This window comes from Mycteria americana, chromosome 1, assembly GCF_035582795.1.
Source record: "Mycteria americana isolate JAX WOST 10 ecotype Jacksonville Zoo and Gardens chromosome 1, USCA_MyAme_1.0, whole genome shotgun sequence".
Lineage (NCBI taxonomy): Eukaryota > Metazoa > Chordata > Aves > Ciconiiformes > Ciconiidae > Mycteria > Mycteria americana.
In genome coordinates, this window is record NC_134365.1 from 77,786,515 (window position 1) to 77,811,384 (window position 24,870).

Consider the following 24,870-nt stretch of genomic DNA (forward strand, 5'->3'; position numbering starts at 1 on the left):
ATCTGTTATTCTTCCTTTTAAAATCACATCAGGCTGGAATGTAGCAAACAAGTTGTCAAACCTGATGCATATACCCCAATGTGAGTTTTCCGTGTGAATAAACTGTGAAATCTCTTGGATTTTTTTTTTTTTTTAATGAAAATTGGCATTTTCCCATTTGGTTACTTGAGATGGGTGTTAATTTTCTCTGAGCTTATTATTCTACATTTGTCTACATTAAATAGCTTCCCTCTTAAATGCACCCTTCTCTCTCTCCCTCGTAGATCTCCAGATCTTTCTGGGTTTTTTTCAACCTACCCACCTGCTGTGTTGTAGTCCATCTTCCTCTTGTGTCTACTGTGTATTCAAGCAATGTACAATTTACTTCATTTTCCAAATTATTAGGGAAGATATTAGATGGTATCAGTCCCAATATTAACTTCTGAGAAATGCTACTTGGCATCTCTTCCCATTTTGATGTTCAACTGTAAATACTGTAATTATGCTCTGTTTACAATATGTCTGGCAACTTCATATCTTCATTGCAATATTCGTAACCAGGCACCATATTTCCAGTGTCAGTAATAATTTTCCAGGCAGTAAAGTACCAAAAGTCTCATTAAAGTCTAGATAAATTAAATTAAAGCAAAACACTATCTATAAAGCAGCACTAAGTAGAGGCTAAAGGAAACCATTTGAACTTTCTGTGTATGATTAGATCTGTAAAAATCTGTTGAGAAAACTTTTGTCCACCCACTAACCCATAAATAATGTTTCTGTAAAATCAGATCTGCCGCATTCCCTTTGTGCGCTAATCCTGTCATTTTGCACAAGTTGTCTAAGATATCTGGCATGACCTATTCTTCATGAAAAAAGATTGCTTTCCATCTTGTATGCATCTTCAGGTTACATCTAACTGCCACACTACATGTTTCACAGTGTTGCTAACTCATCTCCCACCCCCTTATGGTCCTGGAAGATGAGTGTTGCAAGGTCCTTTGAAGATCTTTGCTTACTCCATATGGGAGAAAGTCTTGATGAAAGTCTTCCAGCCAAACTGGTTTTTTTGCTTCTTGTTATGCAATGCTGAAGTTTCCATGCTAATGGATGTCATGTCCAGCGGAAACAGCAACAACAACAATAATAGCAATAATAAGTCGCTCTTTATTAGTCTATCAGAACAGCAGATGCAGAAGTAACAAAGTCACATCAGCCAGCCCACCAGTCAGAAAACCTAGGAGGAGAAACAGCTATTTTGTGTGGGTTACACTAGCTGCCTGCTGGATTGAAGGCTGTAGTACAAGTTTGTGCCTACTGATCAGTACTGTTCTTTAGCATTTCTTTTTGCTTCTATACTTCATTCAGCCTGAAAAGAGAGGTTTGTCATAGCCTCTCTGGGAAATCAATCTCAGTTTCTTTCTACGTCATAGAAGTGTAATCTTTAAAAAAACTACAGAACTTCGGTGAACTTTACATGGTGAATCTTTTTTTGCCTTTGCATCATGAAGCCAGTCCTTTAGAAAATGCTTATGAACCTAGTCAAGACTTCAAAATTTAGAGTTCTTTAAGATCTCAGAACTCAATAAGAAAGCAAAATTTCATGCAGTTGCTTGTTTAGTATCCTAAAATAATCTTCTTTTCCAGCCTTGAAAATAATGCATCTAGCTTTTTGAATGGATGTGTTTAATTGAAGAACTCCCAATTACAGTTTATGTTTGTTGTCCATACATGACTCTATTTAATGAGAAGATGAGCTATCTGGAAATTAGAAGACTGGGGCCCCAGATCCTGCTTTCCCATTTCTGGTTACAGCCCTGACCTTCTGTCTTACTTCACCCTTTGTAAAAATAAGTACAAGCTAGAGATATCCTTCCTTTATAAAACAGGTTAATCAATAGTTGCCAAGTACTTTGAGAATGCTGGAGTAAGGTCTGAGCGAATGCCAACCAGCATTAATGTAGCGTGTTTGCCTGTAGCCATCTGCCATTTTATATATGACCTGTACGCAATTGGATTGTACTTCTGCTTAAGATGTTTTAGTTGCAAAGTAAACCACAAGAGCTTGGTTGGTTTGCGTAACGTGCCAGTCTCTAAGGCCTTTTAAATATGTACCATTTGTGTGTGGTTAAATATTTTCAACAACACTTGGGTATTTTGACCTCTATTATTATCTAAAACTCAGTGGTTATTTTTAATTGCATAGAAGAAATGGGACACTGTTTTGTCTCAGAAATCAATGCTTTAACTCTCCTGGGCTCCAAGGGCAAGATTTCAAGTGCCAGATTGAGCCTCTACTCACTAACGAAAATTTAACTGTCTTAAATGTTAATTATGCTAGTAGTACCATCAAGCAGGGAGCAGCCATTTTGAAATGCAAGCTGCAAAGCACAAAAGCTGCTATTTAGGAATTAGTATTTGCAACACTGGTATCTTGGACCATGGCTTATCAGTACAGATGATGAGGGAGAGGACTATAAAAACATTAGATGCTTCATGAGAAACTTGGGAATACCAAGATGTTGAATGTGTCCAAAGCAATCTTGAATTTTAAAGGTGGCTATGTTTGGCCTAGGGGGCTCATGCTTTTGACAGTGCGCCATACAGCGTTGGTTGCCAGATGTGGATGAGCAGGGCATCAGTAAGAATGCAGCATGCTTCCTTCTAGTGTAGCCCAGACACTGGGAACCATTGGGTTTTTTCCCCTATAAAGCCTGGACACTATGATTTTTTTAATAAAAAGCTAGGCACAGGAAGATATACTCTAATTTCATCTGGTTTCATCCCAGCAAAACCCAAGACATGGCCAGAACATATTCATAGACCTGGAAGCAATCTTGTGTAGAGAATAGCCATAGTTGCTATAAATGTAAAACAAAGACTTTGGTTCCCCAATAGCATTTATTGTAAATTGGAAAGCTTCTGTTTGGAAAGTATTTTTAAACACTGTAATTTATTCTGGACTACTATGAGAAAAGTCAAACTGGCAGATAGAATAACCCAAATAATTCTATCTAATAATTCTATATAATGTACTTTTGACTGCTAAGCCTTCCGCAAGATTAAGCCATTTTCCAGAGGGTTTTAATTTGTTTTTCAGTAACATACAAAATCATAACATCGAAGTAAAAATACAGCAAGCAGGAACACCAGAGAGATGGCAGAGAATCCATCCATAGGTGTTTTCAAGACTTGGCTAGGCAGTCGTGGCTGACCAGATCTAGTGATGGTGAGCGGTAGGGAGTGGTAGGTTGGACTAAAGATCTCCAAAGGTCCCTTTTGAGCAATGTTTCTGTGATTCTGTCAGTCCCACTATGGAGCTAGAGCTAGGTGTCAGTGTTGATACCTGAAATGAACAGGTATCAACAAAGTCCTTACAATAGGGAGCTTTGCTGTTGATATCAAACTCCCTACAAGCAGTAGATGGTCCCAACAGGTGGTCTGGAAGTCAGGAAGCTGAGATAATAGTGGAAATTTGGATTTGGATTTGAAGCAGAAGGTCTTTTCTGTGTCATCAGACTGGGCATTATCTCTATGACGACGTCATTCATGGAACCATATTAATAAATGATTAGTGAGTATTTCAGTTATAGATTTTCAGCCTTCTATTATAGTTCATTATGCCCATAATGTGTTATTATTTTGCAGGTAAGTTTTAGTGTTAGCTACAGCTGGAATGAAGATAGGCTATACAATCCACTTGTGCCTCTGCACTGCTAAAGATTTTAATTGCACAATTACACACTGTGTTCGCACAAAAAACCCTGATGCATTCAGTGCACAAGATCTGCTGTGCTTGCTGAATGAGTCAACCATATATTATTCCTTTTATAGTCATTATTCAGAATTGCCATGCAAAAATAAATGCCTATAAAGGTGCACATACATTTTTGTATCAATGTGAGAACACCTGAGGTTCATACTTGCATCTGTGATCCTGAGTGTTGCTGCATCTGCTTCTCTGCTGCACAAGGTTCCAATAATGGACTCTGCCCTACTATGTGTTTTTTCCATTGAGTTTTTTACAACTCAGTGAGTAAGTAACATGGCTCTCTGTTCTCCTGTTGCATGCAATAACTAATGATAAGACCTGAGGACTAATGAATTGACCCCTGATCAATAATCAGAAGCTGTTTGTGTCTGGCAAAGGTTATACTGGCTGTTTCCCCAATGTCTAATATTGCACCCCTGCCTCAGATTTATAGAAAAGATGTGCATCTGCAGAAGAACAGGTATTCTGTGTGTGTGCTCTGATCTTGTGGAAAATGGCAGGAATTCCCGTGGCATTTTCTATTAAAAGGTGGATTATTGTGCATTAATGGCAGGGTAAGAGTACACATTTTACTTGACGTAGCGAGAGAAATGCAAGTGGCAGAACGAAAACATCTTCTTCCTGCCCACTGAATTTCCATAATGCTTCTAAGCAGCTGTATACAACTGCAGGAGAAACTTTGGTCCTCCTGCTTTCAAACAGGCATACAAGGTGGCAGGAGAGCATTTTACCTCTTTCAGCGCTTTTTTTTTCATTTTCCACAACATGGGAAAGGAAGGGACAATCAAAGCCCTCTTGCCAAACATATGACAATTTCATTATTCTAAATGACATATTGGGCTGGATAGCTTAAAGAAGCCCTTTAGGATGAGATTGCCTCCAGACTCATTATCCAGAGAGTGGATTTTTGCTTGGCTTTGATTATCTGGAGGGATCTATTCCTGTGAAACAGAACCTCATTTTTCTTTTTGCAGAATTACAGTTTTTTCTACTGTCTATGTATTCTCATTTCCTCCTTCATTCTTTTGTTATAGGCCATCTGGAACTTCAGAAACTTTCATTTCCCAGTCAGGGAAAATGGGAGAGCAAAGATTAATATCAGCCTAGAAAGACGATTGTGACCATTTGTCCTGAAGTGACAGAGGCCTGGGCTGGACTCCTGGGTTTTTGTAGCTTCTCTCCAATGGAACTCTGATTAGATGTGGCCCTCACATGTTTACACACAGACCAACAGCTCTCGTACCGCATTGTTGTTCAGATAATGGGAACTGAGTGAAGAAAGTTAGGGGTGTGTATGTGGGGAGTGTTTTTTTTCTGTTCAAGTATTGTTTTTACTGAGCTTAGCATTCTGGGTCAGGGCCGTTCAGTGAGCTCTGGCTGTGTCGGAGAAGATGGCTGAATTCCTTCCAGTGTAAAAGACGTCAGCCTGTAGGTTGCATTAGTCAGTGTCAGCCACTAGCTCAGCCCAAAGCAACCTTGACCAGGGGGCTTATTCTGCAAATCATCATCCCACTTTAGTGTGAGGGCTGGAAATTTGTTCCAACCTGTTGGCCCTTTTCGTGGTGCACTGCAGCTATCTGTACTATTCCAGTATGCAGCCGAGTGTCTTTACTCAAGCTATATAGTCCAGTGTGATCAGTAGTGCTTAGCTGTAGGTGTGTAACTCTCATCTGATTTGTTATTTTCTTGTCTGATTTGTTTTTTCATCACAAAGTAGGTGACTGTTATACGCCTTCTCAAATGTTCTCTCTCTTCTTTGTGTGTGTGTATGTGCGCGCGCACGCGTGCACGCGTGCACTTCAGATAGAAAGACTGGTAACTTCGATGTGTAATTGGGGTAGTTTCAAAGATCATGCAAAGGGCAAAATGAGGCAGAGTTATTTTTGTTCCACACAGACTCCAGGCCACCCATACCCTAGGTCTCTGTTTCAGTGCCTTCCTCCTCCATCTTTTCAAGAACAGCTGTAATAGTCTTTCATTCCTCACTGAACTCAGTTTCCATCAGTAAAATAATGTAGCAAAGATTTATAGATTCATTTCATGAGAGGGACACGCTTTCATTTTGCCAGTGATGAATCATCTAATGTTTACTTTCCCAGACCTTGTACAAATCTTTACAGTCATTGAGGTGAACATCAATTAAAATGAAACTGTATTAAAATAAAATATTGACTTCATTTAACATAATATACCTCCCAAGTAGGGAGTGTGGCTTCCAGATAGAGCAGGAGCAGCAGTGCAAGATGTTATGTTGCAGGCTTCATTCCCTTTAAAATTCACAGAAAATAATAAATTCTACCTCAAAGTGGCCACTTTGATTCTTAGTTCTTACGCCCCCTTTCAAATCTGCAAAAAAACCTATTCAGTACCTTGCACATGACTATAATATATAGGGACTCAAAAATTTGTGTTACTGGACAAAACCATACTAGAAGTTTTTCTAAGTAAAATAGCTGATCCTCCTATGTTCTCTTCTTTCTGGACCTTCACTTGGTCAAAAGATAAAATACAAATAACTAAAGTGCAGTTGCTTCTGTACTGTTTTCTAAAGCAGTAAAATACCACTCTAAAATCCTTGCAAACCTCAGATTAAGTAGATTTTTGAGCCGGTGGCTTGTTTTCATGCCTAGCTCTGTCAGTGCTACAGTTTTGTATGGATGGATGTGGAAATGCTGGATGTGGACATATTACAGAGTGCTGGGTTTTGATTGCTCAGAAATATGTTTTAAAAATTGTAGATGTTCCCTTTGCAGCTTTGGAACTGTTTGGAGCTTTTTTAATTTAGTAACTTTGAGGCAGGCAATATAAGTGAGTAATTTAGGTAGACTGACGTGGTTCTTGAAGAAAATGAAAATCATGAGTAGGAATAATAGACTCCACTCATTATTTAGAATTGAGGCATCTCAAGTTTCAGAAATTTTGGGGAGAAGGTTGGCATCTAAGCCTACCTGATGTGGCTGCATTACTATGGTTAGAATGCTGAAGATGTTTCATTTCAGGCATTCAGTAAAAGGTAGGTAAGATGTGACAGATGTGTAAGAAATAGCAATGTGTTTAGAAGAGAGAAAGCAAAATTCATCATCCTGTTAAAATATATTAATTAACAGTCTGAGGCACATAGATGCAGGTTTAATTGTATTTTAATAGAATGCTGGAGTGATATTTTTATTTCCTCTTCCATACTTAACCAGAAACCATTTTCCATTTTGGAAAGTGCTGCTTCTAAAAACTCTTGAAACCACAATACGCTGTAGTTTAGTTTGCAGCATATGGAAGAGCATAAGAATGGTTTTTCCTGCAAAATGATTTTGATCTATTAAATTCAGCTGTTCAGGGAAGGTGGTGGGGAGAAATGTAAGATATATTGAACTCCTGAAGTGTGAAAGGTTTTCCAGTGGCAGAAAGTGAGACTGAACAGTGCATTCTGGCTGTTTTAACATCAGAAACAGATCACTGGATCGTTTTTCTCCTCATTTTTTCTTTTTTTTTACTAATGGCACTTTGCTAAAATTGGTGCATTTCATGTGATAAACATGTTTTGGAAAGCATTGTTTTTTACTTGACTTGGAAACACAGGAAATGTGAGTCTTATTCAGTAGACACTAGGTATACAGGTGTTATTGCTCATGTGAGCAATCATACTGAATTCAGGAGAGGTCTTTGTAATGAACACTGCAGTACAAATTAAGTGACTGAAATGAATTAACAAGAATCATTAACATTGCTGAAAAAAAATGTGTATGGAACAAAATAAAAATTTCTCAGACTCTAAGTGAATTTTCTATAGCATGTTAAAGGAACGTAGTTGTTATTAACTAATTAAACTCAGCAATAGGTATGTGAGCGAATGAAAATGTAAACTGCACTACACCTGTTGTAGCCCATAAATACCATCGAAGTCAGACCAATGTGATAAGTTCTAGTTATTATGTGCTCCTGAGAAATTTTATTTTTCCATTTCCCAAGAGATTTTTTTAAAGTCACAGCAGTTAAGAATATCCCTTTGTTCTTTCCTTGTTAATGAACATTCCAGAAAATGTTTTCTCTCAAATAAAATTTCTTCCCAACATTGCCCAGGGCTGAGGAGTCTGGAACAGTTCAATCCTAGAATAGTCACAGTAGAGGAAAACCTGTAAGTCAAACACCTTTGCATGCTGCTTACTTGTACGTGTTTGCATATTATGGATATGGATCAATTCTCTAACACGTTTCACGGTGACCTCTTGCAGAGTGGGCTTAATCAGTTACTGAAGCCAAAGATACCTTGCATCCACTTTGCAGTTGTGTTCCTTCACTGTGTCTGTACAAGCGTGCAGGACGTTACACTGCCTATGTGTGCATGCATGCTGAATATAGTCCAGAAGTTATGTTGATTTCACAAAACATTTTTGGGCAAGTCCTGTTTCTTGTGGTGTCTGAACACATTGTGTGGCTTTATATTTCTGTATGTGAGTGGGGATTTGCATTTGCTTGTTTTGTTGCAAATGTTTCTAGCTTTAGTTAAATTTGAGAGCAGTCGAAAAATATATTGCTTTAGTTTAATTAGTTTGGTAGAAAAAAAGTCCTTTCTTGGGCAGTAATTATTAGTTGTATATTATTAAAAGGAAGTAGTTCACATTCAGTTACTTAGCAGAAATAATTGAATCTTCTGATCCAGTAAACTAGCTCACTTTGGATTCAGCTGGTTTTTAATTTAAGACCTATAGAAGAGGAGACCTGTAATCTCACTACAGGGAATTGGCTTCACTTTCCTGCAGTTCATAAACCACAAGAGTGAAATTGCAATCCCCCTCAGCAGTTTTCTCTTTATTTTTCACATTTGCTTGAAAGTTTAATTTTATGAGACAGAGCTGATTTTAAAGTTTAAAGTGCTTTTTTTGTTGTTTTGGTGCTTTTTTCCCCATTTTTTCTTGAACAAAAGGACTACCAGCTCTATCTGTAGTCTGCGCTGTAGTCTCAGACAGCAGCAATTTCAGGATGTTTCAAAGATGTAAACACAGTTGGGTACTGCGATGAGCCCTTTGGCAATATTCCAAGAGAAACACAAATAGCTAACTAGTTTGGAGCGGATCTACATGGAGCTGATTCTCAGCTGGAGTAAATTGGCAGAGCTCCACCGGCTTTTGAGCCATTTACACCTGGTGAGAATCAGCCTTCGTACTTCATGGTAGCTTGTATATATGCATTTTCCCTAGGTTTTCACACAGTAGATGCGTTACTACATCCAGAAGTAGATGATGACTTTACATTGTGCTCTACGTGAAGAACTGTAAACAGAGCCACCATCACAGGAACTAATTGTAACACAGTTATCTGAGTTCTTTCTCTTTTCCCTGACCAGATTTTAAGGGGAAGAGTAATTTACCACTTGTTGTGAAGCTGTTTAACATCAGAACGCTTCCTTTGGATTTGTTGTTCATAAATTAATTTTGTTTAATAAATTAGGATTGTTTAATATGAATTAATATGAGGATTTTCTTCCCCAGTAAGAAATTAGAATAAATTGGAACCAATATTAAAAGAAGAGGGCTGCACCTGTGTGTGTCAAATGTTTCTGATTACATAATTTACACCAGATAAGTATATGATTTTTTTAAGATTATCTCAGAATTCCTAGCTTGCTGAATGAGCATCCAGGTGTTAAAGCTGTACCTTTTTGGTATAGAAAGTTATATTGCAGCAGTTAGTTTCCACCACTGTACTGTGGGGTGAATTTTGGACTACAGGAAAACATTAGTTTGGAATTTAGGGTTGCTTGGACATTGCTCTCTTCAGGTAGAAACATGGCATATGAAGTATCAGTATGTGCTTTTTTAAACAAGAAGTATGTTCATCTGTTGCTAAATTGAAAATGTTAAAAATAATACACTTTATGCATATATGCACATGTGCTGTATTAATTTATTAGTTTTGGAAGCATTTTCATGCTTATTTAACTCAAAATGACTTTGAATTTTCTAAGGAAAAGAAGGTAAAAAAACAAAAAAAGAAGGAAAAAAAGAACAGACAGTTAGTCCATATGGCCTAATTACTCCTGGTATTTTGAGAAAAGAACGTAAACCTGGTGAGTTACTAAACTGAGAAGTGGCTACAGTGAGGGCCTTTTTTATCGATTCTCAATGCACCTATTACACGTCCTATATATTTTAGTCATGTTTCATCTAGGAGAGTCCCTCTAGGAGCTGCATCGTAAAAAAACCCACAAGTATAGCGTCTCCGTTTGAGGGGATATTCCATCTCCTCAGTTAGCAAACTTCTGCAAAGTTTTAGAGGACTACAGTCAACACTAACTAGCTGGATGTGTGGAAGAACAATTTTTCTTTAGCTGTCTGGTCATTTGATAGTGAAAAACTGGAAAGATGCCATGCCATGCATAGATGGGCCTCAAATTATTTTTCCTTACTGATTGTCCTATTCATGGCAAGTTTTGCATTTAAAATGAGATGATGACTGCACTGTGGACAGAGGAGCTTTTAACTCCTCCTCTCTTTTGACCCTTCTCTCTGTGACTATCAGCTATCAGTATCCGAAGTACAGTCTGCATAACCTGGCTGTACCTATATTTTTACATATTGAAAATCAGAGAGACTGAGGGAACAGACTCTGAGACATCAGGAGCTCAACACCTTAGCCCTGCATTAAACCTGTAAGACCGTACTGAAAGTCTGTACAGTTCTACACCTGTACCCTCAGCACTGAATCTCTTGGCTAATTATTCCAAATTAGCTTTTAAGTTTGTTTGTTGGGTTTATTTTATTATTTTAAAAAAATATCAGATGGGATATTATCATTTGGCTCCCAGCAGAATGAAATAAACTATTTGCATTTGGTGTTGGCACGTTTTAAATTCAGTCTTTCATTAATTTTTCTCCTTACCTGTTATCTTCTGTTTTCTTATTATGAAGATAAAGTAGATTTCATTTTATTTTTTCATTGTTTTAAAACAGATTAATGTTTAGAAATGATCAGTTCCTATTAGTCGCAGCTCATTCTTTCTTCTTTCCAGTCAGAGATGTATAAATCCTTTACTAAACAAAAGATGAATGATTTCATGTGTAACTCAAATGGCAAAAGAAATAATTACTGACAAAGGGCCATATTCAGATTTTTACACTCCTTTCCTTTTGTGAAAACAATAATTTGATTCAGAGTTTCAAGAATGACAACCTTGGGTGCAAAGCAAGTAAGGCAAAAAAACAAGAACACAGCAAACTTCCCCATGGAAGAAACGTTGTCTGTTGTGGCCAGCAGACTGATAGAGGATCTGAGTTCAATTTGCTGCTCACTACAGCCTCCCGAAGTAAAGCTGTGCAAGCCATCTAGAGACTTAGCACCTACATTCCCCTCCCTTCTGCTTTCTCCTTTCCACCTGCTGAGCTGTACGTCGTGGCCATGTGTTGCAGGGAATAATCTTATATGAGATTAACCATCATTTGCATTTATTAGTTTTAAGTATAACGCCTTAGCTTTCATTAAAAAAGCCCTGGTTCCAATATTATGAATGAGTGAATCTTAAGTTTCTTTTTTGCGTAATTTAATTCTTTTTGTACACTATTTTCATACCTCTTCTCTAAAGTCATACCGCCCTTGTCTCTCTCACATGGAAGTTAGTCATAATATAAGTCTCCTCATACTCCTCAAAACTTCTGAAACCTGCTTTTCTTTAAATCTCAGTTATGCTGTTAAAATGCTCAGATGCCAAGATGTTGAACGGTATCTCAAAGCCGACAAACAAACAGTGTCTTGCCAGTCCTTGGCACTAATGGCCTAATAGCTAGTTTCCTGCCTGCTTTGGATGGTCCTCTTGAATGAAAGGAGGAAAAGACAGAAGGATGAGTGTTATTTCACAACTACTTTAGTTTTAGAAACAACCAATACGCCACAAAATAAAAAGGTGAATTTTTATGAATCCTTACTTGGAGAGAAAATTGAGTAAAAAGCAGTAGAAGTACTCAGTGAACTGGGTAGCTACTTACTGAGGAAAGGCTAAAAAGGCAATTACAGAGATGGGGTAAATTCAACTAACACAGTGATGGGGAACGTAAAAATGTGAACACCTGAAGGATGTGAACGCCAGGCGGACAAGAAAGGTATACAGTGTATATAGTACTGTATACCCATGTTCACAGGTCTGTAGCTAGTTATAATAGTAAGATTAAATCACAACCAGGAAAAATTACGCTCACATGTCCAACAATGAAATTTCTTGGGCTGGGAATCAGGATGTGTTGGAGTTTCGCCTGTGATTGCCACTGCTGAAGCTAACTGCTTTTCGGTGCTCCGGGGCCCTTGACTGGTCACTGTTACCGGTATGACTTTCAGCATGCATAGTCCAGTCTTCTAAATATTTAATAAGTGCAGCTCTGCAATTATCAGGAAGTGGAGTAGGAATGAGAAGAGTGATTTGGTCCACCCACTGAGCTTCTTTTACAGTCACCGGTCAATATCTGTTTATTTTCCAATAGGAGAAAAATGGCAACTGTTGTGGAGGAAAGACTGGAGCAAGTTACATGTGTTTGTGAACCTTTGAAATTTATTTTGTAAGCAAAGAAATTCTAGTGAGAGAACTTGCCTTTCAGTTGAAAAAATGATTTCTGTAGGAAACTTTATCGAAATGAGGAGGTACAATGATCTGCGCATTGTGTTTTCGTTCGGTATTTTTTGCTACTGAAGTGTTTGCAAGATGCTGCCCACCAATCCCTTTGATACGCTAATGGCTATTCAGTCAGTTACCACCCATAGCTCTCCGCGGGTATTGGACTATGCAAGGGAGTTTTCCCTGGAAGTCAAAGAGAGTAATTGCGTGCCTACTGGTGGCAGGATTTGTCTTATTCAACTGGACGACCTAGATGCAGCTGATGCGGTAAATCTTGCAGTCCTGAAGTTCTTGTGGTAGCTGACACCCTGCAAGCACTATGGGCAATGCTGTGGTGGGAATACTTCTTTGACTGCTTGCTGGCTGCCTGCCATGTTCATCTGTAGCTGATGACCAAGTACTGTGGAGGGTCCCGTTGAGCTGGTAAGTGTACAGAGAGGAAGGAATCCATTGTTTAAGTTAAAACGTTTAAATTGAATCAAGGTGATGGAGAATCAGATTTCTCTCTCTCATTGCTTGTAATAGAAGAATCTATGCACATTGATAGTTTTCCCCAGTCAAATATCCTTTTTTGTGTCCCCTTTTGTACGTCTGCTGGGCAGATTGAGATGGGTACCAAGTGGTTTGAAAATTGAAAACCTTCAATTTTCACGTAAATTACAGGTCAAATCTGTGTAGTGCATCACCGCCCTTTCCAGTAAATCACATGTAAAACTAAGTTATGCCCTATTTAAATGACAAAAGAATTATTGGACTACATGGTAGCTCTTTCCAGTAGTAGCTGAATAAAAGAAGAAAAACTAATAAATAATTAAAGCGGTAATATGTTTGACCACTTTTTTTTTAGTATGACTTTTTTCTGTTATTATTGTAACAGAAATGCTCCTTTCAAAGACAACTAAAGCGCTAATGATAGCTAAGAAGGTCATTCCTAGGAGGTTAAACTGGTTTAATTAGAATTTATGAGAAGGTTACTATAAGAGTGCAGAAAGATGTTAAGGGGTTAACCTATAAGAGATTACATTGTAGTCAGTGTTCTGTTAAAGTTTGAATTAATTTTTCCCATGGGTTTTTCACATTCTAATTTTCAACTAAATGAGACATCTGTTTCAGAAAAGGAAAATTTGCTATGGTTGTCATAGCAACTATCATTCTGTAAGAAAATTATTCCAATGGTTACTTTAGAACAGAAAGATAGAAATTCAGTACATAAAGCAACATCCGATTGCTAGCACAAATTCTGATAATTCAGCCCTTTTTGTATGGTAGATTATTTGACCTGCAAAACTTGTTCATATGTTTTTAACATAAGGTTAATTGTGCTGTAAACAAATTCACTTCCAATATATTTTCCCCATAGAGTCTTATATGTAGACAATCATTATTCTTATCGTTAATAATAATACCATTGAATTTTGGTAGTATGTGGAGAGACGCAAACTGTTTGCTTTAAGAAGATAAGACCTAAATCAAAGTACATTTCTACACAGGAGCGCTTCACTTCAGAGGTGAAATACATTCATGGTGTATGTCTTTAATTGCCAAATACGTTTTTCTTGGGGGTTTTTTGAGAACAGCAGATTTTTCTCTTCTAGAACATACATGACACTATTTTCTTTGTAAAATGTAAAGTATTATTGAAAAGTAATTTATAAAAAAAATTTACACTTTTCCTGAGCAAGCACTAACTGGGGATCCAGAAATTTGCTGCTTGATATGAAGACTTCAACTTTGCTTTCAGGTTCCATCGTAAATGGAAATTTTAGACAAAGTTGTCTTTGCATGATATCCAGGTCACAGACTTGTTAGTGGGTATTAGAGAAGATTTTTTTCCCTACTCAGAAACTTTGATGCCTGTTTTGCAATAAATTTTCAGAAGGGACTTGGGGATTTATAAAATCCCTGTGTGCGTATAAAGATGGTTTTGCTTTGGGGGTGGGGGCACTGAAGTGTATGATTTGTCTTTCTTCTCTCAAATGTAAAGCACACTAACATCCTCTGCTGAATCCTTTCTTGGACTTCAGATTTTTTTTGCCAGAAATATTCCAGACATTTCTTTCGATCTTGGGATTGTCACAAAAGACAGCATAATGGCAAATCACACAAGTTGTAACATCTCCCCTTCACAAAAGAACAGCTCCAGCATGCATAACTTACCAGCCCTGCGCTCAGGCTGCTACGCGCTGCAGTCACCACAAAGAGAGGGAGGGACGGGGGAAAGTGCTTCTTGTCTTAATAAGCAGATCATGCCTATTCATAAGGGGAAACGGGCTTTTTAAAAAGTGGCCATGTGCAGGCTAGCCCTAGTAGAGGCGGGCAGAGGCTCTCACAGCTGCCTATGCCATTCGTGGGCATTCGGATTTCAGCAGGATTAAGCTGACTTCTGGCGGGACCTGTGACAGTCACGATTATTTCTCTTTATAAATGCTTCATTGTATCCTTAAAATAATGATTCCATAGGTTTTTGACCTTTTCTTCTTGGGCAAATATTGATCTTTCCCCTCGGTTTCTTTCTTGGGGCGCGGAATGGCCATGGCCCGTTCTGCTGTGTCTGGCACACCTGCAGGGTGCGGGATGGCGCCTTGCCTCGCTTCCCACCGGGGACGTGGGGAGGGTCCTGTGCATGCCCAGCAGCACCGGGGCGAGCGACGGGTGGCAGCAGGGGCCTGTATTCAACTGAATCTGTCAGTGGCTTTAAAAGCATGATTTACTATGCCTACGCTTCGTTTGCCTCCTGTTTGCCCTTGGAAATATTTTCTGTCGGTGAGATTTTGCTCCTGGAAAACTTGCTCTGGTCCTAAAGGCAATTTGCCAAACAGTTGAATATTTTCATCTTGGTGAGGAGAGATACTTGGCATGTAAGGTGTGGAACGCAGTCCCAAGGCAGGGACGGATGGATAGTTTAGAAAAAGCCTAACCTCTGTATATTTTTATGAAGCCTCCCACTTCTGTAAGATCCGAGCACCTCGCAGACTTCAGTTTATTTATTTTCAGGGCATTCCTGGGAGATAAAAATACTCCCGTTCTGTCAATGGTGAGCTGAACATAAAGACAGGCTGATCAAACTCCACAGACTGTGGTTTGGTTCTGCGTGACAGTGTTATACAGGAACGTCACTGGTAGCTTACCACAAAGTAAGCCAGTAACTAGACCATGAGTTACCACCCCAGCAGTAGGAAGGTGAGAAGTCATGTACCTGTGAGCCAGGTGCTGCTCTTCCTATGAAGAAAGGCTGCTAGGAGATGAACAGGTAACCAGAAAAGCGTGATTTCATATCCCTGATATAGGGATATGTCTTTTTCTCAGCCAGCTGCCCTGGTCTGAGCAACCTGACTCAGAACAAGGTTTCTGCTTCATTGCTGCTGCTATTAGCATCTCGTCTTCACACACCTTCTTCACCTCCCTCGTCACAGCTTCTGGAGGCTGGGATGTATTTCTGGTCCCAGTGGCAGATGTACAAAGTTTCACCTTTTTTTTTTTTTCCCTGGGACACCTGTTTATCCAGACCTTGGTTATCCAGGGCGCTGTGTGATGAAGAGCTAGGAGATGAGCTCTTAGCCGTGGACACAGAAAGCCCTTCAGTCATCTTATCTAGAAGAGCTGAGGCTTTTTTTAATCTGTGGAAGAAAGGCAGGGAACATTCTGCAAAGCCCCCTTCTTCCTTTCCTTGTACCAAAATTTTCTTTTCTTCCCTCGGGTAAGCCACATCCCTTTACATTTTAGCAAGCTCTATTTTTTAAGTTGTTTTCAATAGACATGTGCTTCACAGCATTCCGAAAGGAAAAGTGGGAAATATATCATCGTGAAGATTGCAGACGTGCTAATTTTTGAAATGTTAGTCAAACATCAGTAATGGAAGAGGATGAATAATAGCTTTATGGGCATTTTCTTTTGTCTTTGCCATACATGATGTAAAGTGGAGTTCAGAGAATTTGTTTGAAAGAATTCTTTCTGTCTTTTGATGCGTGAGGGAGTGTAAAGCTTTCCTCAACAAAGTAACATCTCAAAGGGAACTCTGGTTGATGTGTATGTATTTATAAACACTAAGGCTGCAATTATCATAAACCTTATTAAATCACAGCAGCCTATTTGTTGTTCTCTAAATATGGATATGGCCAGAACACGTCAGTCAAAAAATTACAAAAAAATTCCAACCTAAAACTAACCCCTCAATTTTATGACCTAAAATTAGAGCATAGTCAGCAAGACATAATTTACCACTGTGATATAATTGCTGTGAAATATAGTTTTTTAATCAGTGGGATAGCAAGATACGGATAAATTGTGTTCTGACTGGCAGTGTTATAGTTCCACTGCTCCATGACGAGCTGCTCCATAAATATGTTTTAAAAAATGTAAATGCCCGTCTGATAAGAAATGTTGAATATGGAAAGTCTTACTTAAAAGCAAGTCAACACAGCAGAGGACAGAAGAAAATTATGTGTAAGAAAAGAAGCAGTATTCTTGTTCTGATGGGATGCTTCCAATTAGGGAAACAAAACAGCACAGATGATGTCTCCAGCTTTGGAGTGGGATCTGTCGTTGTGCCAGGGTCTGTCCTTGCCCAGCTGGTCATAGGCTAAGGGCCGAACGTAATGGGAGCCAATGTGAAACATATATCCACACCTAGGTATCTGAGACGGGTGTTCTTCTAGATGCTGTGGGAGTCCAGCATGCTAAGCCACACATGGAGATCTTGGTATCCAGGTCTTCTAAGTGTTACTTTTCACCTAGTTAGAGGAATACTGTGAATATTTTACTGTATGCTGCCTACTGAAAGTGGTAAGGACTGCACTGATTTGCCACACAAGTTAAATAACATTGGTTGTATGGAAAGAGGGTTGTACTGTGCACACAAAGAAGAAAATGAATGCTATTTGTGTCTCCAAATTCCATGCTAGTAGAGAGTCAATCTCCGTATTTTAATTAGATAACCAGTACATGGAAGTAGCACTGAAGACATTCTCCTCCTCTCTTGGCAGGCAACCTTGGTTTTATGGCTGGGGCTTTAATCTTCCACGAGGCCAAGCACTATTAGAGAAATGGAACCTTATTCCAGATGGAATAGATATTCTTATAACACATGGACCACCTCTCGGTAAGAAAATACTAGTGCTCTTAGCTGTGTATTTCAGATGATTATGCAGTAACTGATGGCTCTCTTTAGACAACGAGTGCAATCCTAACTTACGGAAGTCAAAAATAACATCCGTACTGATTTCAGCAGCACCAGGACTTTAGCTCAGGTTTATGTTTCATGATTACCTATGCTCAATGGTAGGAATTAAATAATGGCTTAAAAAATAAAGCCTTAACACATAAAGACTTAATGAGCTTTATAAATAAGCAAGGTCTAGTTTTCCTATGCATCTGTCCGCTCTGCCACTGGTGAAATTAGTAGATTTAAAGCATGGAGCCTGCTTGAAGAGAAATGCAGGATTGGAATCGTATTTTTTTTAGCACTTTCTCCCTCACTTGCAGTAGCATTCCCCCACCAACGAGGACCCAGAGTCTGTATTTTTCCTCATCGTGCTGACTTGGTGCATCTTCTGCCTCACAAACCCAAATGCTGCCATTGTTTGCCTGTTCTTTGGACAGCATGGGTGAATTGCCTATCTTTAATACAATCTGGCAACACTAACGGACCAACAAGAAATAGTTTTGCATTTGTGTTTTACAAATATTAATATAGGTGATATAAAAGCCAGGAGATTTCTTGTATTCCTAGATAATAGAGAAGTTATCTGTGTTACAGAAATAATATAATCACAGAAACTTGTCCAGATTCAGTAAAGGCTTAAGGCTTTTAAAATGTTTTTCAATGTATTCAACATATAGGAAGCTATATTTAATGCAACTATGTGTCTCACTCTCACTAATTTAATAAATGGACACAAAAGTGAAGCATGTACTTAAGTGTTCTGCTGAGTCTTACTGCGGAGGAGTGCTTTGTGTGAAATGAAGGCAGTTGGTTTCTTTAAACCTTTAGATCCCCCAATTTCCTGAAGCTAAAACGCTTGTCTTCCACCCTTTCTCCTCCTCTTTCAGAGCTTGGAGGAGAAAGTATCTAAAGGGTTTGTGTTTTGTTGTTTTCTTTAGAAAGACATGTTTGCATTCCACTGCTCACTAATCCTGGGGGAAAGGGCTTCTTTGTAAGGACGGTTTCTCACAGTAAGGGGGTGTGTTTTGATACTTCACCGAAGTGGAGTCTCATGCCATGCCATAGACTGATTTTAATATGGACCTGTATTGTAGAAGTGGATGGCAGAAATTAATTGTTTAGACCTTGAGATATCACCTCCAAATGGTTAGTACTGGGGATAATTGCTGTTAGGATCCAAGGCATGACGCTGGGACTTTGATATAGTTTTATTTATGAGTCATATTTAAAATGTTTTCAGAAGCTTTTTCAGCACTTCTAAAGCCTTTTTTAAATCCAGCTGATGAGCTGTAAAGAAATCCAACCTTCAGCTGATTCAAAGAATATCCCTGTATCTAGCACTTGAAATCCAATGTTGGAAGGTGGAGAGATGGGCGTTGCACCACCCAGCTTCAGCCACCTTGCTAATTTAGCCACCAGGCCTCTCCAGGCAGCCTCGGGGATCAGCAGAGGGAGGAGAACCTCTAGAGAGCACTGCAGAGCTGGCACTCAACAGATATGCTTTAATAATAAATTTAATAGTAAATTTAATAATTGAAAAGTAACTTAGTAATTGTAGTAATTCTGAGGAAGAGCCGCCCATCTCCACTGACTGTAATGGGTAATGCGAATTCCCCCCATCTCCATGTCTCCGTATTTGTTCTCTTTTTTTTGAGTTCTTAAGCTTCTACCATCCTCCAAGGGTTTTATTTTTCAGAAGTTCCCGTTTCTTTGTCTTTTTCTTATTGATGCATTAGTAGATGGCTCAGGCACAGAACTTTCTGCCTGAGGGCATCAGCTGTTGGTCTCCCTGACACCCCTGGCAACAAATATATGACGCTTCAAAAGAAATGAGCACTCTGCCTAACTTACAGAACCTCCTTATTGTGTAGCTCTGTCCACAGACATTTTGGGAGACAGGATCCTCCTTGACCCTCCCAGGCAATTATTTTAACCAGAAAGCTGATTACTGTTGTTCTGATCTTGGACAGCATCACTAGAGCTGTTCCTAATGATCATAAATAGCAATCAGTGCTCTTGCAAATTCCTCTTTTTTTCTCCAGCATGGCTGCCTAAATTCTGTCCATCATCCATTTTCTGTGCTGCTTTCTCATTCTCTCACTTCAAAAGAGCGCACATCCTCCTAAACTAATTAATAGTACATTATTAGATAGATTTGAAATTGCCTGCATGATTTAGATGCAGAAGCACCATTAAGAGTTAATGGACTTTGTGTTTATAAGTCAGTTAGGCACGTAACAAAAATCTGAATAATTTTTTTTTTTCTGTTTTAGAGTAGTGCTTTGGGATGAAACCAGGGGAGGGATACACAGGAGGTTCACATAGGATGAGAAAACAAAGGTTAAAATAGCTATTGTTGACCATTTTATTAGTAACCTGTTTATTATTAATAAAGATATGCCATACATTTCATAGCTTATGAAATACAGTATTCATTATTATGGGTTCAGTGCTAATGCTCATTTCTATATCAGCATATTTTTGTTACTTTTATGTATAGCATAACTTTTTAAGTCTTCTCCCTGATTCCTAAAGATCTGCATTTATGATTCTTTTATTTCTCTTCAAAAAGTTCACTGTTCTTTTCTTTGTTTGTTTTTAATTTAATTTCACCTTTAAGTCTTCATTTGTAGCTGTCTGCTTGATTGTCTGTGACAAAGATTTATACTTTCCTGACAGCTGCAGAAACCTGTTTCAAGTAACCAAACATTAAAAAAACCCTAAGATGAACTCTAATTGTTAGCTAGGTATAATCAATTATTCTTAGTTTGTGTAGTCAGGTGTACAAAATAAGCTGCAAACATATGGGAAAGCTTCAGAAGGGTGATAATGCATGTAAACAAAAACATGTTCAACATAAATAATGCTTAATTTAATGGAGAAGTTAATTTTATGGATTTTTGTTTGTGAAGTTTTTGAAGTGGAAATACTTTTGGCTTTATGTTCACCACAGACATTTTGACAATTAACTGTTTCAAATCACTGAAGTAACAAAACCTATGGTTACAACACGTTTGCTCTGAAAAAAGCATGACTGGATTCTAGAGGAGTTGCTGGCCACGCTTTGGCATCTTAAATACTTGGTATTTCCTACAGTGAATTTTGACCTGTGTTGGATACCAAGAGTGACTAGTAAAATCAGTTACCAGAACTGAACATGGCTCTGCTCTGTCTGTAGTTCAGCGGGGCTTTCTCTTTGTACATCCTCCTGACAGGAGCCAAGCAGCATTTTCAGAGGCATCTGAATGAATTAGGAGTCTATGGCCATTATCAGAACTTCCTCTTTTTGACGCTTAGGATGCAGCATTCCCAATTTGTTTCTGAAAATTGGACTTAGATCTCTGAGTAACCATGATACCAGGGCAAATTTTTACCATCTTCGTAAAACCCCACAGTATACTGAGCCCAGTTTTCAAGCACTGGCATCTAAAGAGGTATTTCTCAATGTGTGAACCTACCCTGAAGCTCTAGCAAATCTGAGAGCTTTTCCAAGAGCTTGAATACCACAGTTCTGGTCTCTTAAGTCAGTTGGCTAGCTGCTATTTAGCCGTACTTGAGCGGACCTCAGAAGCCAAACATATGAAAACTAGGTCCAGACTATACATCTCTGGCTGACTACTGTTTTCTCAAAGGCACAATATATTCACGCTATTGCAGCAATCTAAGTCAGAGATACAAAGCTATGACAGGCACACAGGGAAAGTACCAGAACAACTAAAGAAAAACAGAATGATTATATCTTTTAGCTTTCCAAATTTGAGCCTGATGAAAATGACAGAACAGTAGAAGGAAACAAGATTGGTTATTACAAACCTGCTAATACACAAACATCTTTCTTATACTACTACTTTGAAGGAAACACGAGACTTCAGTTGGCAGTAAGCATCCCCCTGCAGTATGTTTTTAGACATATAAGCAAGTCTGGGTACATTTTTGTGTGTATTCATAAAAAATGCATTTTTATACAAACTTCAGGCAAGTAAATGTAGCACTTAAAAACATCTACTGCAGAAGGGCCGAGTTACTTTTCCTGTCTGAGGTCCATAGATATAGGCTAGTGGGGCTTGCTGTGTCATGAAGCGCTTAAACCAGTTTTACTTGAGGATGTTGTTTTAAGGCATGCTGTGGGTTCCTCATGTGAGTTCCACTACCATAAGCTTCAATGTGATAACAATATCGTTTTATTAGTAGCAACACAGATTCCATTACATCAGTTAAAGTGTTCAATTTAAAAAACTAGACCCCAGGACTAGATTTAAATAGCTAAATGTTGATTTAGATTCTTTAGAGACTCACTTTGGACATACTGCTCTTTACACCTCACTCTCTTAAAGGAAGAAGAATGGATAAAGCATTGAGTTTTCCCATTAACAGCAGTGCAAAAATGCTTTAATTGCAGTGATTTTTTTTCCCTTGAAAAACAACTGGCAAGAGTTATCATAGTCCTTTTTCTTTGGATGAGCTTTTATGGTTTTCCTCAAGTATTTTTCCTTCCTTTCTTTTCTACTTACCAAGGCAAACACTGGTTTTTTCCATGTCAATTCTTCTATGGCTGCTTATGAAAAGCCACAAGACATGAAATCTCAGAAATACTGTATAGCAGTGCAGCTTTGCAGATAACCTGTCTTCTTTTAAAGCTTTCCTTTCTTTTCCAAAGGTTTTCTAGACTGGGTTCCTAAGAAAATGCAACGGGTAGGATGTGTTGAGCTGCTGAACACAGTCCAGAGACGAATACAGCCGAGGCTTCATGTTTTTGGACATATCCATGAAGGTCAGAACACATTTCTTTCTGTATATATTTAAAACCCACAAACACAGAAGTTGTCTGGTTTAACTAGCATTTTCAAACTTGAATGTCTGAACTGAAGCACTTCTGGAATTCAGATACTTACTTAGCTGCATATATAGAGATAAAATTGGCTGATACCCACATTTCAATATTTGTACTTCAGCTTCTCTTTCAGCTTCTGCATCTATAAAACAGGGTGATGTCTCCTTCACAGAGAGGATTACTGTGAATTTTAAAATGAGAACCCGAGTCCAGTAGTTACAGAAAGTGACTAAATATTAGGATTGATGGATTGCATTTTCCCCTGCTGAATCTCTGTTACTTAAGATAATTCATGTAAGCTCTCTGTGTCTCAGTTTCTGTGTTTGTAAAATGAGTAAGAATGCTTTGGGGGTTGCTTCTAAGGCTTAATCTTCAAGATTGTACAATAAAGGTTGTCTCTCCCCATCAGTGCATATATGAAGTTAAAATCAAAAGGGATGTCACCACTGACTTGTGTAGAAGTTCAAGATATTTATTAATGTATTTATTTGCTTTGGCAGGGGAAACATTTTGTACCAAGACAAAACAAAGCAGTTCTCTTGACTATTTGATTTTTAACTGGAAAAAAATCAGTTCCCTTCACATAAATCAGTAAATGGTGACAAATATGCTCCACTGAAGTCAGTGACAGTAGGAGTTCATCTCCAGGCAAAGGGGAAGGTAGATTGCTGTCTGCTATAGAGAAGTCTGTCCTGTTCACATATCATGGCAGCAAGACTTCAAGCAGTGCCCCTACCAAAAGAAACCAGTGGGCTGTGCAAAAGTGTACCCTTGGCATGTTAGCGTGTATTATCATCTGCTTAGTTCTTGGCAATGTTAACTTACTGGCAAAAAAAGGTGCTCCATAACTGCCAGTTTTCTGCTTCTGGGACTGCTCCAGCCTTCAAAGGATACCTGTGGGTATTACCTGCGTAGAAATGAACAAACGGAAAAAATGGAGTAACTGGCACTCAGATACTTCTCTTCTTGTGAAGAACTATTACCCTTCCCAAGAAATCCCAGTCTGACTTGCTGCTGGGCGCTTTCACCATGCTAGATTAGGAGTGACATTGGTGAGAGGTGTGCTGGTGTAAAATTGATGGAGAAGGCATTCAGATCATTAGTTTACAGCTCAGGGATTAAGTCCATTCTCCTCATGTGTCTTATCTGCATTGACCTGTTAATGCCTGGTTAATGTCCAAGGTGCTGTTACATCACAGAGTAAACAAACAACGCATAGGCAGTATTTTTTCCTAACCCTTTGCTATTATAGCAGTCTTTGAGATTCCGTACAAGAGAGCTGGTGAATACAGTTCAAACTCATTGTCTTTTCAGAAATCGTAAGCCAAGTGGGTTGCAGGGGATATGAGCAAACACTTAGCAAGCCATGAAGCTTCAGGCAGGTAAACAAAATCACATCTGCTAAGACCAAGCCCAACTTTGGCTCCCAAGGGAAAAGAATGGCACTGCCACAGAATGGTAAATCTTGTGAATTAATACAGTTGGCACAGTAGGTATCAGAACACAGAAACAAGGTACTCTTCTTGTTAACGATCATAATTTAGAGAAAACAAATGGGGAACTGCATAGCCTGTTTTGCAGTGGGATGCTAAATCTCTGCAGAGGAGAATTCCCATTGCAGACAGCCTGTGCAAACGAAGCTGCTCTTTGTAGAGAGAATGCATGATTTGAACAGATGAGTTCCTCCCCTGACTGAACATAGCTACATCTGCAGCAGTCATTTACTGAACATCCGGGAGGAAGAGATGCTTAGAAGAGATGTTTCCCCCTCCGCACTGTTGTTGCTACCAAAAAATACCTCTACACATGGGCTTGCTGCTGATGGACCCATGGAAGTGACAAGCAGCATGGCAGGGACTCCGGCTAAAATCCTGGTTTGCCCATTACAGCCAGTACTTGGCTGAGGTCGTGGCTGAGGAAACTCTGTTGGCAGTAGGGTAGGAGTGAAAACTGCAGCATTAGGAATCTTCCAGCAAAAGGCAGGTATTAGCAAGCTGATTCTGCTCTCTCCAAACATGTAGCCGAGGAGACAGACAGTCCCAGCAGCAATGCTGACTGTCCTCTGTGCAGTTTGTGTTTTACACAGAACAATTGTTCTGTGGCAAACAGCAAATGATTTAAAGAAATGTCTGTGACAGGAACCTGACAGAGTTTTCTTCTCTCCCTAGTCCCTAATTATAGTGTGGTTTTTCCATGGGGAGTCCAGGAGGCCCTGCATTATTCAGGGTATTTTAAGGAACAAAAAAGAAAGGAATTTGGCTACTGTTTCTTTGTTTGTAAATTCTGCAACTAACAATGCTTCTACAAGACACGAAATTGCAGTCAGAAAAACTGTAGGATCCTAGGTACCTAGGATTTGAATAGCCGGAACTCGGTGTATGTAGCAATGAATATGTTTCACTATTAACTTCTTTAATGGTAGAATTGAATCTTAGTACAAATGCTTTCTACCAGGTGATGTCCCCAACATCATATATTTCTGATTGTGAATGCATTTCTTCATATTGATCTTAATATTTCAACGCCAGTTTCCA

General features: G+C 38.8%; 1 protein-coding gene across 3 annotated transcripts in view; it reads left to right on the forward strand.

Annotated features, from left to right (window-relative positions):
• MPPED1 (metallophosphoesterase domain containing 1) overlaps positions 1-24,870 on the forward strand; it is a 65,841-nt gene that overhangs the window by 37,176 nt on the left and 3,795 nt on the right. For 2 of the 3 annotated variants that reach the window (XM_075507122.1, XM_075507131.1), the window contains exons 5-6: positions 17,327-17,442; positions 22,163-22,276. In XM_075507122.1, coding sequence (XP_075363237.1) covers positions 17,327-17,442; positions 22,163-22,276 — 230 coding nt within the window. The remainder of the gene's footprint in view (positions 1-17,326; positions 17,443-22,162; positions 22,277-24,870) is intronic. The other variant, XR_012776442.1, reaches the window with a different exon arrangement.